The sequence below is a fragment of the Theobroma umbraticum genome, unplaced genomic scaffold (genome assembly GCF_002168275.2).
Source record: "Theobroma umbraticum cultivar Fairchild unplaced genomic scaffold, ASM216827v3 scaffold_4.1, whole genome shotgun sequence".
Lineage (NCBI taxonomy): Eukaryota > Viridiplantae > Streptophyta > Magnoliopsida > Malvales > Malvaceae > Theobroma > Theobroma umbraticum.
The window spans coordinates 5404503-5420141 of NW_018397258.1; the positions used below are offsets into that span (position 1 = coordinate 5404503).

At 34.6% G+C, this 15639-nt stretch overlaps 3 protein-coding genes across 4 annotated transcripts; 1 reads left to right on the top strand and 2 right to left on the bottom strand.

The window, feature by feature from the left end:
- The first annotated feature begins 423 nt into the window (after nt 1–423).
- LOC110414287 (beta-glucosidase 11-like) lies at nt 424–5037 on the top strand. The gene is made up of 13 exons (XM_021425386.2): nt 424–791; nt 1282–1345; nt 1511–1566; nt 1978–2053; nt 2156–2227; nt 2363–2450; nt 2557–2812; nt 3085–3200; nt 3404–3624; nt 3770–3798; nt 3885–3972; nt 4077–4167; nt 4405–5037. The coding sequence occupies exons 1-13, from the start codon at nt 654–656 to the stop codon at nt 4649–4651; spliced, it is 1542 nt and encodes a 513-aa protein (XP_021281061.1). The 5' UTR covers nt 424–653; the 3' UTR covers nt 4652–5037.
- A 132-nt stretch (nt 5038–5169) lies between these two features.
- Nucleotides 5170–9297, bottom strand: RFI2 (RING/U-box superfamily protein). Of its 2 annotated transcripts, none has more exons than XM_021425390.1 (6): nt 8935–9297; nt 8322–8494; nt 7592–7650; nt 6720–6745; nt 6237–6618; nt 5170–5801 (listed from the first exon to the last, which is right to left on the bottom strand). In XM_021425390.1, the coding sequence occupies exons 1-6, from the start codon at nt 9137–9139 to the stop codon at nt 5363–5365; spliced, it is 1284 nt and encodes a 427-aa protein (XP_021281065.1). In that variant the 5' UTR covers nt 9140–9297; the 3' UTR covers nt 5170–5362. The 2 variants fall into 2 exon arrangements, with proteins under 2 accessions (XP_021281065.1, XP_021281064.1); XM_021425389.1 differs by having other exon boundaries at nt 5170–5807.
- Nucleotides 9298–12290: 2993 nt separating this feature from the next.
- LOC110414292 (Adenine nucleotide alpha hydrolases-like superfamily protein) lies at nt 12291–14266 on the bottom strand. The gene is made up of 4 exons (XM_021425400.2): nt 13944–14266; nt 13768–13862; nt 13198–13319; nt 12291–12530 (listed from the first exon to the last, which is right to left on the bottom strand). The coding sequence occupies exons 1-4, from the start codon at nt 14122–14124 to the stop codon at nt 12443–12445; spliced, it is 486 nt and encodes a 161-aa protein (XP_021281075.1). The 5' UTR covers nt 14125–14266; the 3' UTR covers nt 12291–12442.
- Nucleotides 14267–15639: the final 1373 nt, after the last annotated feature.

Consider the following 15639-nt stretch of genomic DNA (forward strand, 5'->3'; position numbering starts at 1 on the left):
AACAAAATGGATGATAAGTTTCTTATAAATAATTTAGTTGTTTATATTAAAAAGAATACTATCATTATCGAACAAAATTTTCTTAGAACACTATTATAAGTTTTTTTTATTTTTTTATTTATATATTATAAAATTATTATTTATTATAATTTTTTTATTATTAATAATTAAATTTAATATATTAATTTTAAAAACTTTTAATTTTTAATTTTTTTTATTTTTTAATCCTTTCAATAAAAATTAACTAACTCCCCCTCTTACTCTAAAGGAAGGAATTGCATAGTAAAACTCTTCAGAACCATTTGGACAGGTCACCTCCGTGAAATCTAGAAAAGTAGAATATTTTTGAGAGATAGCTAGATACTCTTTTAAGTTCTGAACAGTCGCCTTTAGAAAAGTGTTATGTAATAAGCAACCAATTAGCTTAGCTTAGTTCTGTTGGCACGTCTCCTTATATAAAATGACTACAGTGTCCAAGTTACAGCTACATGCAGCAACATTCACGCCCATTTATCTCCTTGCGTTCTGCTCTTTGATTCTTCTAGCGTGAGAGCTGACAACACAGTACCCTCTCTGTCGATTTTTATCCACAACAAACGGAAGAAAGGAGTGCTGTAGAGTTGTAAAGCGGTGAACTCTCGGGATAAAGAGAAATGACGAGGAGTCTCTACTTGTTGGTGCTAATACCAGTTCTGCTAAACTTGACTGTAGCAGTGCTTAGCGCAGATACGTATAGCAGATATGACTTCCCACCTGGCTTTATCTTTGGTTCTGCCACCTCTTCTTATCAGGTCAGTTTAATTTTGGCTGTTCCAACTTCAATCACTTTGATTTTTGCTCAGCAAAAAATCAAAGTGATTTCAAAATAGTAATGCAGATTGATTTTACATGAATAAAACATGACATCCTGTCACAAATTTGCTTAACCATGTGATAAGTCATGCAGCAACAGGTATTGCTTCACGGTGAAGTACATAGAAGTACAACAAGGGGGAAAAGTACCTTCAAAACAAATGTTCTCTCTTTCACGATCACAATCCAACCACAGTACCTAATAACCACAACCACATGCTTCTTGACTTAAATGTCTAGAAATATGGGCCTTTGGGTTTGATCCCGTCTTGATAACTGATGCTTGAAATAGATCTAGAGGATTAGATGCTGGAAAATCTGAATACATGTCCAATAACTGAAGTCACTTTAACTGTTTTTTTTCATTTTTAAGACAAAAAGAATGACGAGAGCTAAGAGCTTCTGATAAATTATTAGTATATGGACTAGGTGGAGGGAGCAGCAAGTGAAGATGGGAGGACTCCGAGCATTTGGGATACCTTTACGCATGCTGGTCAGCTTTCTTCTCCTACAAATTAATTTTTTACAAGTAATTAACCATACTCGTTTCCTTTAGTCGTTTTTTCTTTTCATTGTGTGGAAATATTGGTTAAAACTTATGATATTATTTCAAGAAAAAAAAAATTCATCGATATGTAAATAAAAACAATATTTTCAGGGTATGCAAATGGAGCCACTGGAGACATAGCTGCTGATCATTACCACAAATACAAGGTGCATCAAATGAGCTTGTCTCTAGCGTGATTTATGACTCTTTCCTACGCATCATTTAATTCCATTTTCCTCTTTTCTTTCATACGAAAATAAATAAATAAATAAGCTCTAGGATTTGAATTTAAATTCTCTATCCAAACTTTATCTTAGCTTAGAACGTTGGAGTTAGATTCAAGTGACAATTTCACATGTCTATTTTGTTAGCGTAAACAATGAAATACAAAGGTTTCTGGTATTTAATTTTTCCTAATGGCTGTATGACAATACTGTTTTCTCCAATGAAATTTATCACAACGATTATATAGGTATTACGTTGCCACTAAGTATTGGTTTGCTTAACTTTAAAAGCACTACATCAGATTCCACTCTAGGATGGTCTCTATGTCATTCTGGCTAACTTGCTTTTTACAGGAAGATGTGAAACTCATGGCAGAAATGGGCTTGGATGCCTACAGGTTTTCCATCTCCTGGTCAAGACTTATCCCAAGTACGATTTCGAAATTTGTCTTCGCTTGCAGTTGCAGCCAAAGAGTTATGGAGCAAGACTTGATGGCTTTTGCTTACATTTTGTCTTGTTGTTTCCTTTCAGATGGAAGAGGACCTGTCAATCCAAAGGGTTTAGAGTTTTACAACAATCTCATCGATGAACTAATCAGCCATGGTCGGGAACCAACTTTACATTTTCTTTAGCAGTTAGAATATGACTTCATTTCCAAAGCTGAAAAATGCTAGCCAGACACTAATATATTATATTCGTCTTGTACTCTACTGATATCTTTATTACTTGACCCTGCAGGAATACTACCTCATGTTACTTTGAATAATTATGATCTTCCACAGGCACTTGAAGATGAGTATGGAGGATGGATTGACCGAAGGATTGTGTACTTTTCTTTAATCTTCTCAACATTATTTTTCCTTTTTGTGCTTGGGGCACATAAGACTAAAAGAAGGTCAATGCATGTGATCGGTCGTCGCATTTCAATGCAGGAAAGACTTCACAGGATATGCAGATGTATGCTTCCGAGAATTTGGGGACAGAGTTTCATATTGGACTACTGTGAATGAGCCCAATGTGTTTGCCATTGGAGGTTATGATCAGGGAATTTCTCCTCCTAAGCATTGTTCTCCTCCATTTGGAACAAACTGTACTAGAGGCAACTCCTCCTCGGAGCCATACATAGCCGTCCATAACATCTTGTTGGCGCATGCGTCAGCAGCAAGATTGTACCGGGAAAAGTATCAAGTAATTTCCGAAACTTCTAATACGAATCCGTCAGTCAAATCCAAATGCATTTATTTTACTCTCTTTCGGAGTACTCTAGCAACAAGAAACCTGCTCCAGGCTCCTGCACGCAATCCATTTTGATAAACTTGGAAATTTGGAATTGGTTCCTGGCTTCCTGCACAAAAATTGTCTCTAAATGCTGTCTTGCTATACGCATTTAAAGACCGTTGTGTTAAAAAATAGTTAAGGAAAGTATCCACCATAAGAGCAATACATGCTACTTAATGCAGGGAAAGCAGCAGGGATTCATAGGTCTTAGCATCTTTGCTATTGGGGCTGTTCCTTCTACAAACTCAACGGAAGATATAATGGCAACTCAAAGAATGATGGACTTCTATATTGGTTGGTAAGCTAAGAATCCTACACGTGAAGTACTATTATCCATGCGCGTCTGAGGGAGACAAATTTTTGATAATGGTCATTTCTGTGTGGATATTGATGTTCCTCTCATCGAGATGGCCTTCAAAACTATTTTCACCCTGTAGGTTTTCTATTAGGGTTGAGAATTTATTCTAGCCTTTACTTACATGTGTCTTCAATGTTCTGCAGGATTGCAAACCCCTTGGTGTTTGGAGATTATCCCGACACGATGAAGAAATTTGTAGGCTCTCGAATGCCTAGCTTTACCAATCATGAATCTGAACTGGTTAGGGGTTCATTTGACTTCCTAGGGGTAATACATTACTCAACATGTAATATCCGAGACAGCCCTGGCAGTTTGGAATTGAAACAAAGAGACTTTAACATGGATATAGCTGCAAGCATAAGCAGTATGTTCTTCACGTATCCTTACCTAAATTGAATTTACTTGGTGCCTTGACACATTGAACTTAAATAATTCAAGCATGCTGATGTATCAAGGCGATGTTAATGTATCCACTAAACCAAAAAGCTAATTGATTCTGTTTGTGGCAGATTATGATGATTTTTTCACGGCTTCAGAGGTGAGTTGAAAGATTGATATTGTTACGAGTAGTTTTGGTTTTCCTTGTCATAATTCACTGGATTACTAATCTGCTACGTTACTCAGTGGCCTATTCTTCCTTGGGGTCTGCAAGGAGTGCTGGAGTATCTTAAGCAAGCTTATGGCAATCCCCCTATTTACATTCTTGAAAACGGTCTTTCTTTCTCTCTCTCTCTCTCTCTCACTACACAACTGCTAATTGTTGAAGTGAAACCCTTCTTTAAAAAAATAGCTCTTGATGGTATGGTGTCTCGGCAGGTCAGAGAACTCCACGCAATTCAACCTTGGAAGACACATCGAGGGTGAAATATCTGCAGGCATATATTGGAAGTGTACTCGATGCTATAAGGTAAATACATATGAAATTTAAACCAACCCCTAAGACTAATGAGATCTTTAAATCATCGCTTGAAGTTGATTTTTGGACTGTGATTCTATCGGTTAGAGGTCATAAGCCTTTTAACATGGAAATCGTCTAAGCCTTTTTTTTTTTTTCCTGAGTAAGTATTAGATTTCAGCTTTTTGTCTGAATGGTCTAAATGTGTTTAATGCTTTTCTTTTCTTCTCGTTCTTAAAATTTTTGAAGGAATGGCTCAGATACAAGAGGGTACTTTGTGTGGTCCTTTTTAGATGTATTCGAGCTGTTGGATGGTTATGAATCAGGGTACGGGCTATACTATGTAGATTTGGATGATCCTGATTTGAAGAGATACCCCAAACTTTCGAGGGATTGGTATTCCCACTTTCTAAACGGAGGAAGTGTCAGCCCAGATGCAGTGATCGAGCTCCAGAAGAATTTCTCTGCTCTTTCCCAAGGCCATTTCTTCCAGTAGGCTGATTTCAAACGGAAAAGAATAAAGGCCTTGTTTTTAAGATGTACTTTCCCCTTTTGGCCAAACAAAGGGTCAGACTCCCTGAAAATAGTTATATCATTCAATAAGTTATCCTTAATCCACGAGGCTATTACTTCCTGATTTCCCTAAAATTCAATAGCAATATACAAATGCCTGCATAACAGTAACGATGCTAGTTGCAGGTCCCTGACTGCATCTTCAAACCTCAAACCGAGCGAAGCTTACCACTCAGTTTTCGAGGATCAGTTCTTCATTTCTCTTATTTATACAGCAGTGAAAGACTGGAACTATAATTTAGAAAGCTAACAGCAAAAGCAGACTAACATAAGATACGCCCCTCCCTTGCATCAAGTTTACCCTTCTTACGCGCAGGAAATCCTTAAAAGCACCCCAACCATTATCTTTTGTTTTGAAAATCCTATGTGCAATATAGCCTCCTCCTATCTAGTTGAGAAATTTAAACGACATAGATAAGAGAGAGATCACAGCATAGCACGTGATGAGAAAGGGCACTTACCAATTTCAAGGTCTGCCTGACAGGCAAATTTGCCATAATTTACAAAAATGGGCAAAGTTTATCAATTCTTATAGTTTGCTTTCATGCCAGTCATAAATTCAGATGCAATCATTTGAAACAAACATGCACAAACCAATTGATAAGCATTTGCAACCAAGCTTTGACTGGATCCTCTAAGCAAAATGCCCATGCAGGAAGCTCCTAGACCTGTTGCCAGAATCAGCGCTAGATGTAGGATGATATGACCCCCAACCTGAGTCTCTTGATACAGTTGGGAAATGAGATAATCGCTCTCTTTCCAGAGCATTATAATTACTTGGAAAAAAACTTTCTGCTTCATGTAGGTTTTGGCCTGATGAACTTGATGGAGGATAGATATAGAAGCCACCACCTTGATCAGGTTGTGGGACTGCTGTGGCTACTGGGGCTAAACCTCTTGTCATACCAGGTACTACAGGAGTAGGCACACCAGGTCGATTGAAACGCTGTTGATTGAAATGATGTTGCTGACGATAAAAGGCGAGAGATGCCTGGATCCTATCATGGGTATGAGCACTGCTGCCAGGATGACGAGGAAAAACTGAAGAGACAAACGAACTCCCAGCTCTAGAACTGGACCTATGAAGAGTAAACAACAATTTAGTTTTCTAATAGTCAACAGCATTCATGTTAAAAAGAAAAGACAAGCATCTCTTTTTCCAATCATGTTAGGTATTTTGAATAAAAGAGTACTGCATTCTTAAATTAAAGGACTAAATTAATCACTTTGGGCTCACAAACAAAGAGGACTTATCTTCCTTTGATTTTTAACACAACTACTTGGCTTTTAAACACATATAACATGATTACACCACAGACCATGTGCTGTCATACCTAGAATTGGAGAGCATTACCATGACATTCACCCCACACCCGCCCACCCGACAAAAAAAGTTATTATGACTATTTGAATGTGGAACAGAACTAATTGACCACATGACTGTCACGTTTACATAGTCACCGCCCATAACATCAGGTAGATTCAAACCATCTTAGCCGACATCTTACCCATGGTCAAAGGGAAAATGATGTGGAAAAGATCTGGGTCGACTTAAAGCATCAAGTTCACCGTTAGAAGATCTCAGAGCTGCAGCTGGAACAGAAGCTGGATCAGTATGGCTGATATGGCTATCAGATACAGAGAAATTTGGAGGATGCCGGCCCCAACTATGATATTGGATACTAATGGTAGGCAAAGCATGGGGGATAAAAATCTCATTGTGTCCAGAGAGGCTGTTCCAATGGCGATTAAAGTTGGGATCATCAACACTATCACTAGATCTTAGAGTTGTGGGTGGAAGTGGTCCAACATATGCAACATATGAATGAGCCACAGATGAAGCAGCAGCGTGTTCAGCAAATATGGCATGGTGTCCATGTATTTCATGATCTACATGGAGAAGAAATTTCATTTTTGTGTCATATAGTTGCTTCATTGAGTCACCAGGAAAATGGGACGAAGAAAGTAACCTTAGTCATAAAAAATCTTACATGTAGTTGATGGAGATTCCACTTCCCTGAAAGATGTAAAAAAGCATCAACATGTCAGAGACAGCAGTAATGTTTTTATCAAAGGAATTGCCAAACATTTTCAGTAAACAGACAACAAGATTCTTATATAATTGCTTTTCCATCTTTTTTTACAGTTCCAACAATTAGAACTGGAGAAATGAGAGATCTGACACCATAAGAAAACAACTGCAGTAGCTGAACCAAAATGGAATATTTCCTCTCAAAATAGAATGTGCACAGCATTCATCACTACTTATAATCCTTCCATTATAAGTTAAAACCTTGTACTCAGCATCCAACAATCTTTTAACCTTACTATTACTTCAAATGACATTGTCTGTCAAAGGAAAATGTATGTGCATAAGACTCAAAAAGAAATGTAGATGTAAATCCCTTCATTTTAAGAGCCCAGAATTTGCAAAATGTAACGAGTTCCAAAAAATGGATGGCAATAAAGCAATAAGCTATTGTCTGCAATTTAACCAGTTTAAGGGAAGACAACCACTTCAACCTCATTAGTCTAGTTCCTCAAACTTCTTAGAAAGAAAAACTTCAGCAAGAAACTAGCTATCAGAGTTAGGAGGTTGTTATTATCTTTTGGGTAAAAAAGCTAAAATGCTAAAGAAATCAATGCCTAAGGAGAGGAGTAAGCAGGTGAAGAGATGTGAACATCAGAGAAAAAAATTCCAACAATTCCAGATATACAGCTCAAATTCTTGCAAGCAATAATGTTAATTTTCTTTCAGAACTAACAACTATAAATTCAAGAGAATATAAGCTTACAGTTGTGAAAACAAAGTACAAATAGGTCAAAATGAAATCAACGCCACAAAAAGAGAGATCTTGCTTACTCAGATGATGAACCAATTCTTGAAAATTCACCAAATGGACACCATTGAACTCTAAATGGCTGCAAAGACAAAATAATAAAGGTGCTAGGGCAGTGAGATCATAAACATCATATCATGAACAACATTATGAGGAAGATTTTAACCAACATTTTGTAGTAGCAAACAAAATGTGGATTTAAAAATGAAAAAAATATGTGGCACGTATATAACAACTTTTGTAATGGGCAAGAAATGAGAGTCCACATTCTTCGTACTATTTTAGTGTTGAAGGATCTTAACAGTCTTACTATTATTCTTATTTTATTTTTTGATATTTACTTTTTTAACAAAGAAAGGATTCTTATTAAGACTCTTTAAAATCTCTCTCAAAAGAGATAAGTTTGATAACTACCACGATGAAAAGGACAGCGTATAGACGAGATAGTTATTTATTTTTTAACTTTTCTTTCAGCAAACTGAAGCCTTTTGATTATTTATTTTATTTTTACTAGGACATCAAAGCAGCATAAAGATGAAAAAACATAGACAATATTACAAGCATAATCTGCTTCAACCTAGAAGACATTATGATTTTAGGCATGCCCTTGGACTCAGGACAGTAGTTTGAAAAGATTATATCACTTCAAAGTTTAAAATGCACCAATAGTAATTGCGTAAGTTGAAAGATGTGTGTTTTAAGATAACAAACAACAATAGAGACTAACAAAAAACATAGAAAGTTTTGTTATACCATTTCAGAATAACCTGGATCATAATAATCATCATCAAGATTCCAGTCCTCCATGCTTAACTCAGGAAGTGATCGGCTAGAGCCATTTGCAAACAACCATTGACCTTTTTCAACCTTCCGGCAATTTGGACATTGCATAGCCCCCTTCATATTAAATGCCGAACCAATGCAATCTGAAGAGTATGGGTCATAAGCAGCAAATCATCAAAACCAATAACGATGGAATAAACCAACTAGAAGACGACTAGAAACAAGGAGAAACCGTAAATGCATGAAGTTTGCTTCATCTAAAAATCTCTTTGGCCTTCATCCTTAGTTTATCTGACAACCTTCCTACTCCTGCCTAAAAGTTATTATTCCTATTGAATGGCAACCAATTGATCCTTAATTTCCTACATCAAATTGACTAAGATTATCTCCCTATACTTCTATCATCATAATCTCATCGATAATAACCCAAAACTCGCAAAAATCATCAGTAGTTTATTTTATTTTGCTTCACAACGAAATCAAAACATATGAAATGTTAACAAGCAGTAATCCAACTTAAAATTTAATCTTTTACCAGAAAAAAAAAATTGAAAACGGCATAACTAAGAAGCATGAAATATACCCAGATGGAATTCATGACCACATTGGAGCTTAGCCCTTGATCTGCCGCCAGAATCGGAGACTAAATCAAGACAAATCGAGCACGAGACCTCAGAAGATGGAGGTACTGCAGCATCCCCAGCATGACCGTCGATCAACTGATGATGATGATCATCGTGATCATGATCATCGTGACCACCAAGTTGAGAGGCTTTCGAACCCACCATACCCTTCTTCCACCAATGAAAATCGCATAAGGAAAAAAAGCATAACCAAATTGCAAAACCTCCCAAAGCAAAGAATTTTTTTGCCCTTTCTCGGTTGTCTATCTGGTGAGTGTTTGGTTTGGATGTGGGGAAATCTATCTGATGTTTCTGAGTCCTACCTGTCAGATTACGTGGTTGGAACTCATCAGTTTTATACGGAATTTTGTCTTAAAATTACGGTGTATTGCAATACTATTTTTTTACTACACCGAAAACAAATACTGTCCTTTTATTATTATTATTCATATAAATTTTTAACTTCTAATGTGGCCACTTTTCACCTAAATAATGACTCATTAATTACTTATTGATTTATTCTCATAAAATAATTTATATTTTTTAGCAAAAATAGCTACATACCATGAAAATTAATTAAGATTTTGAAGAAAAAAATAGTAAAAGGGCGAAGTATGTTATATATAGTATATTGAATTAGTGAAGTAATTAACATATGAGTATAGGAATTCAGTCAATGTAGAACATAAGGCAAGTAGCTTGACAGTTCAGTTGGGGGCAATTCCAGTTGCTTCCCTGGTGTTGTTGTCGGCCGATTTGTTTAAGAATAAAGTTGTTTTGAGACAACGAAGTTACGAGCCATTTGAACAGATAACAGCTCATCCCGTATTTTCTAAAAAGTAAAGAAGATGTCATGCTCAAAGGCCAAAGCAGTCCTTGCTGGGAATCATCCTTGAGAATTTACCTTGATGTAGATTTGTGATCACCCTTGATTAGCTTAGATCGTGTGGTCGGATTGGTGGATTGATTATGTCATAAAAAGAGTCTCATTAATGTATTCCTCCACGAAGAAGAATGAAAAAAGCTTGTTTATGTATTGCTGGAACATTAGCCGAAGAGATTCATACACCTTCAATGCACAAATTATCTGCTTTAGCTTCATATGTTCGAGATGCTGAAAGTCTGAGACTGCCAAGCCATAAAAAAATAATCGAAAAGATTATTATTCAGGCGAGCCAAACCCCAACGAAAAAGGATCAAACTTCTTTCACATACTTGGTTTTTTTTTTTTTTTTTTGGTGTCTCGTGAATATTCCAGGAAGATGAAAATTAGAACCAATCATTGCTAATCTTCCACATACTTCATTCAATTTTAATTTTTTTATTTTTAATTTATATTATTATTATTTATATTTTTTAATTCTCTTTGTTTATATGTTATAAGTTTCTATATATTTGTTTTTTAAAATTTTTACGATCTATTAAGCATTTTTTTGTTATATCATATGAAAATTGTATTTTTTACTTATCATATTCATTTTTTTTTTGTTATTTAGATTTTATTTTTCATAATTTTAATATTTAAAAAATAATAAATTATTATATAATTCTCAAATATAAGACATAGTGTTGTATTGTTGTTTAAAATTTTATCAATACATCATTTTTTAATTAATCTTAATTATGTAAGAGAAAATTATTTTGAGTATATCTTTTTCATATATTTTACATTTTATATTTAATTAAAAAAATTATCTTGAATTTATAATCTTTAAATAATCTTAATTATATAAGAAGAAATTATTAATCTTGTATATCATATTTAATTATTGATACTTTATACATTATAGTTTTATATTTAGTATTATAAGTTTAGATAGAAATAAAATAAGAGTAGTAGATGTTGAATGCATTAACTTTTCTTTTTAAGTTTGATTAAAGTATGAGTAAGTTGAAAATATTTAACAAATTTCTTCCAAGAAAATATGTAAATCGTCCAAATGATTCTCTTGCACTTGTACCATTAAGTTTCAATACTTCAACTCATAAATAAAAATAATGTAAATCAAAATATCTAACACTCAATTTTAAAAAAATAAATTTTTTCAATACATAATTTTTAATTGATAAATTTAAATTTAAAAAATATAATAAAACATATGGATCCTTAAAAAACTATTATAAATTTTTATATTTACATATTATATAAAATTATTTTTTATTAATAATTTTTTAATAATTAATTAAATTTAATATATTAATTTTTTAAAATTTTTAATCTTTATCCATCCATTTTTAATACCTCAACAAAAGTTAGCTAACTTCTAATACCTCAACAAAAGTTAGCTCACTTCGTCACAGATTAATCCTAGGCCAGGCTAGCAACTCAAAAGGGCTGTGTAACCTGTCATTTGTGGGTAGCTGTAAGCCAGTTTCTACTAATCACGACAAATTCCTACTAGTTGCCAAATCCACAGTCCTTATCTATACTATATATCGCTTCATATAACTCAACGTACCAGTAAAGTCCACCGAATGCTTCTAAACCCTCTGATTTCTGTTCTGTTCAGATTCAGGTAATAAATCAACTTCTTCTGTACTCATATAATTCTCCCATGCGTATCAGAGCCTAGGGAAATGCTCGCCAGTACAGGCAACACTCCATTCTACTTCCCCAGATCATTAACCATTGGCTCACCACTCCTTAGGGGCTCTCTCCAACTTGTTACGGATGCACAGGAGGAACAATATATATCACAACTTGCAACCCTCCATTCTGTTTTGAATGCAATCAATCCCTCATTTGGCTCCCTCAGCTTGTCTATTCCTTATCCTATGACCTAGGCTTTGTCAAAACGTTTACTTAACAATCACTGTCCCTGACTGAATCTATTTGAATGGCTTGGCCTTGGATACCTGCACATATCTATTGTATTGGATGCATGTACCAAACAACCTCAAAGGCAAATTAACTGTTGAAATGATGTCCAACCGAAGATGAATAGCCATTTCCAATTTTATAGAACTAAAAACCACCAAAAGCAATTGTAAATGACGGTATCAATAGAACTTGATCAAGGTAGTTTAAAATACTCAAATATCCATGACAAACCCAAGCTTAAATCCAGCAATATCGGTCCAGAGTTCTCTGCATAAGAGTATCTGCAATACTATGAATAGAAAAAGGAACAACGAAAATGAACCTTTCACAAGTTTAGTCCTTTCTTTTACTTCAAGCTGGCTTTTCATGGAGCAGGATAAACCACTGATAAAAAATTATTTAAGCACTAGCATCAGCATGACAGATTAAGCAGAAAATATTTAGAGTTACACTTGCACAGGCACAATTAAAATATGGTAATAAGAAGACATCAGATGCATAACAATATATAAAATGTGCTTATTTATACCAACACAAAATGTTTAGCACAATTGACGGTACAGTGTACACCATCATACTTATTAGGTAACTAATAAAAAGCTGTAACCACTCCTGTTTGATACTTTATTTAGAGGCTCATATATGGATTAATGTTTGCTCTTAGGCCTCTTCACGATCAGCACAGAACAGTGAGCATGATGAGCACAATAATCACTCACACTGCCAAGAACAGCCCTGAAAGAGAATTATGTAGTATTTTGTTAAAAGCTGTAGTGAAATAAATTTAAATTGCCAAAGGTGAAAAATTAGAGATGTCTGTTTGTGTTAGAAAGTTTTTTCATGCATGTGGCCAAGAAAATGAAGTTGAAATTTTTGGGAAGAAGTCTTCATAGTGTATGAGAAGATTCAACGAGAGGAACTGTGATAGTGAGAATATAAAGCCAATTTATAATCTGCAAGATCATATAGCAGGGCTTCTCTGTAAACACTGATATATCATGATTGTAAAGAAGGTCAACGGCCTAGGGTTAACACTAAACTAGATGGTCAAGTTTTGCCGCTGGGCGTATTGCGTCAAGGGCAGATGCCCCTTGCAGGATGCAAAGTGTAGAAGAAGCTTAGTTTCAAACTCGTGTAAATGGAAGAGGGAAAAGGGGTAATGCGACAACCTCCTATTGTCTAGCCTACCCTTTAAACCAAAAATTAACGATAATAAAACAAATATCATATGTAGCAACATTAGCATACTTGAAAGTTTCTCCCCAAAAACCAAGCTAAATATCAATTTTCTGGAAATAATGATTCATTTAGTCATTTTGAAACTTGATAGACTATAATACTTTCTTAAATAGAAAGAAAAGGGTAAATGGCTCATCATGAAGTTCCAAAACTACATTTTTACCTCTTTATAGCTCCATAACCATGGCTGCCAACAACAAGCATCGAGGCATGGTGTCTTTCTACAGCCTCGCAAAGAACATTCCTAGCATCACCTTCTACCACTTCAACTACAGCATCGTTCACCTGCATAAAACCTGATACAATTAGAGAGGCTGCTAGGAGAGGCATATCTACCACAGTGACTACACTTCACATTCTAGGTGGTGAAGAAGTGTTTAGTCGAGCTGATAACTTTTTGTTTGGTGGGGTTTCATTTCGATTAGGCTAAAAAGGTAGTTTGAAATCTGGACCTTGACCCTCCAATAAATTACTGAGAGAAATTGCAAAGTTTCTCATTGACTTGATATAGGAGTCATAGAGTTATATCAATGAATTGACTAACGTTATAAAATTTTCAACCAACTGAGGTTAATATCAAATACTATCATTGTCCAAAATAAACATTGTTGACCTTCAATTTATAGGTCTAACCTCAAAACATCTACAAACATCTACCAACAGCTATTGTTCTGTTCTGTAGTTCCTATATCAGAAAACTAACAATTAGCAAAAATGATCATCGATTATATACCGATTTACTAAGGCAGAGTTCCTTAGCTTTCTCTACAACCCTGGCAGCTATCTTCCTCAAATCCGCCTCCACATACGGCAGTACGTCAGCAGCTCCTAAAATAATAAGTCGATAACAAAATTACTACTACTGCACATTAAGAAAAACGCTCCAAAAATCAGAGCACGCTCACATACCCGGTCCAGCTAGACCAACAGCAGAAGATGCAGAAGGCTTCGCGTGAACGACGAAGAGCTTGAAAGGTGGATTGGAAGCGAGAGGAGCAAAGAAGTGATCGAGCGTCCATTCCAGCGCGTAATTGCTATGCTCGCTTTCGTCGATCCCAACCACCATGGCTTGCTTCCCCGACGTCGCCATTGCAGCTCTCTAGTTCTTTCTCTAAATTACAGAGTCTCCCTTTTTTTGCCTTTTTGGGTTTGAGTTTTGACTTAGTCTTGAATGAACGAGGAAGAGGTACGAGAAGAGGAATTTATACGGGAGAAGAAAGAAAGAGGGTCGCGTCAAGCATAAGCGTGTTAAAATAGCCTAGAAGATTTAGCTAGGCGACACGATACACCGATCGGGATTTGGTGCCTATCCCTAGACGTAGAGGCAATGAATGACAAATCATTTGGCATTTGTTTTAAAATATTCTATTCTGGTGACTTCTAATTATAATTACACATAAATTTATTAATTTATAAAATAAATATTTCACCTCAAAATAATTAAACAAATTATATTAATTTTAAATTAAAATATTTAAAATATATTTTTTTACCCATGACCAATATTAGCTCAAATTTGACTTAATTTTTTAAAAAATTTCAAATTTAATACTACATTTAAATATTTAATTTATTAATTAATATATAATCTCTTATTTAAAAAATAAAATTTGAATTCCTCTTTTCATAATTATAAAATAAAATCTCAAATTTGATGATCTCAAAACCACCAAAATTAGTACAACATCAAAGCTAATGCTCCTCGTGCATCTGTGCTCTTTGGAAAGCACGCATATGGTTTCGCACGTTTCCCTGCACCAAAACGGTGCTCTTCAGGAAAGCACCCAATCGGTGTTAAAAATAAAAAATAATAACTTATGACAATTTTTAAAATTAATAAAAAATAAAAATTATTTTTTTAATATTATCATATTAATAAATTAATTAAAATATTAATGATGAATTAATGGTTCGATTTATGTGTAATATTTTTTTAAAATGAATTATTTATTTTAAAATTAATAAATTTTTATAAAATTATAATTAAAAGTCTGAGAAGAGATGGTACTTTATTTCATTAATTGGCGTTCAAATTTCCACTCGATTTATAATTTTAGATTTTGGGTTTCATGTGATGTTTTGTCTGGGAATACCAATATGGCCACGTGGGATGCGTCACGTGTTCTTACGCTGGAGTGAGTATGAGAACGGCGCATGTTCGGTCTTCTTCCAGCTCAAAATTATGGGCCTCTTTTAGCCTCTTCGACAGGAAAACCAGCCTAAATTAATGGGCTTCCCAGCAAAAAGAGCCGACGGATTCCTTCTTGGGGAAAAGCCTTAGCTAATCAAGCAAAGATGTCACCTGATAACAGCGTAATGGACCTAATGGTAGATCCGACTTGTGGAAAGAAAATTTTAACCTCAAATCTGCCTACCCATATCTATAATATATATATATATATAGTGACCGTTTGATTATTTTTAATTTATTTATTTTTTAAAAGTAAGAATTAAGTCAAATAGTATTTTATGATAAGTTTTTTAAAAAATAATTTTTTAAAGAATAAAATTTAATGAAAAAACTTAAAAAAATTCATAATAAGTGCTTTCTTTTTATTTTTTTTTCAAATACATCAGTTTGTTAAGAGTTTTTTTTTTTTTTCAA

Bases quoted from the DNA above. Each gene is read 5' to 3' on its own strand.
- LOC110414292 (XM_021425400.2), bottom strand. From the start codon at position 14,124: ATGGCGACGTCGGGGAAGCAAGCCATGGTGGTTGGGATCGACGAAAGC. The intron at 13,863-13,943 runs GTATGTGAGCGT...TTATTATTTTAG, and splicing joins TGTTGGTCTAGCTGGACCGG to GAGCTGCTGACGTACTGCCG. The intron at 12,531-13,197 runs GTAAAAATGTAG...ATTCTCTTTCAG, and splicing joins GGTTATGGAGCTATAAAGAG to GGCTGTTCTTGGCAGTGTGA.
- RFI2 (XM_021425389.1), bottom strand. From the start codon at position 9,139: ATGGTGGGTTCGAAAGCCTCTCAACTTGGTGGTCACGATGATCATGAT. The intron at 8,495-8,934 runs GTATATTTCATG...CATACTCTTCAG, and splicing joins TGGTCATGAATTCCATCTGG to ATTGCATTGGTTCGGCATTT. The intron at 6,619-6,719 runs GTAAGATTTTTT...TTCTCCATGTAG, and splicing joins GGAATCTCCATCAACTACAT to ATCATGAAATACATGGACAC.
- LOC110414287 (XM_021425386.2), top strand. From the start codon at position 654: ATGACGAGGAGTCTCTACTTGTTGGTGCTAATACCAGTTCTGCTAAAC. The intron at 2,813-3,084 runs GTAATTTCCGAA...TACTTAATGCAG, and splicing joins TGTACCGGGAAAAGTATCAA to GGAAAGCAGCAGGGATTCAT. The intron at 4,168-4,404 runs GTAAATACATAT...AAATTTTTGAAG, and splicing joins AGTGTACTCGATGCTATAAG to GAATGGCTCAGATACAAGAG.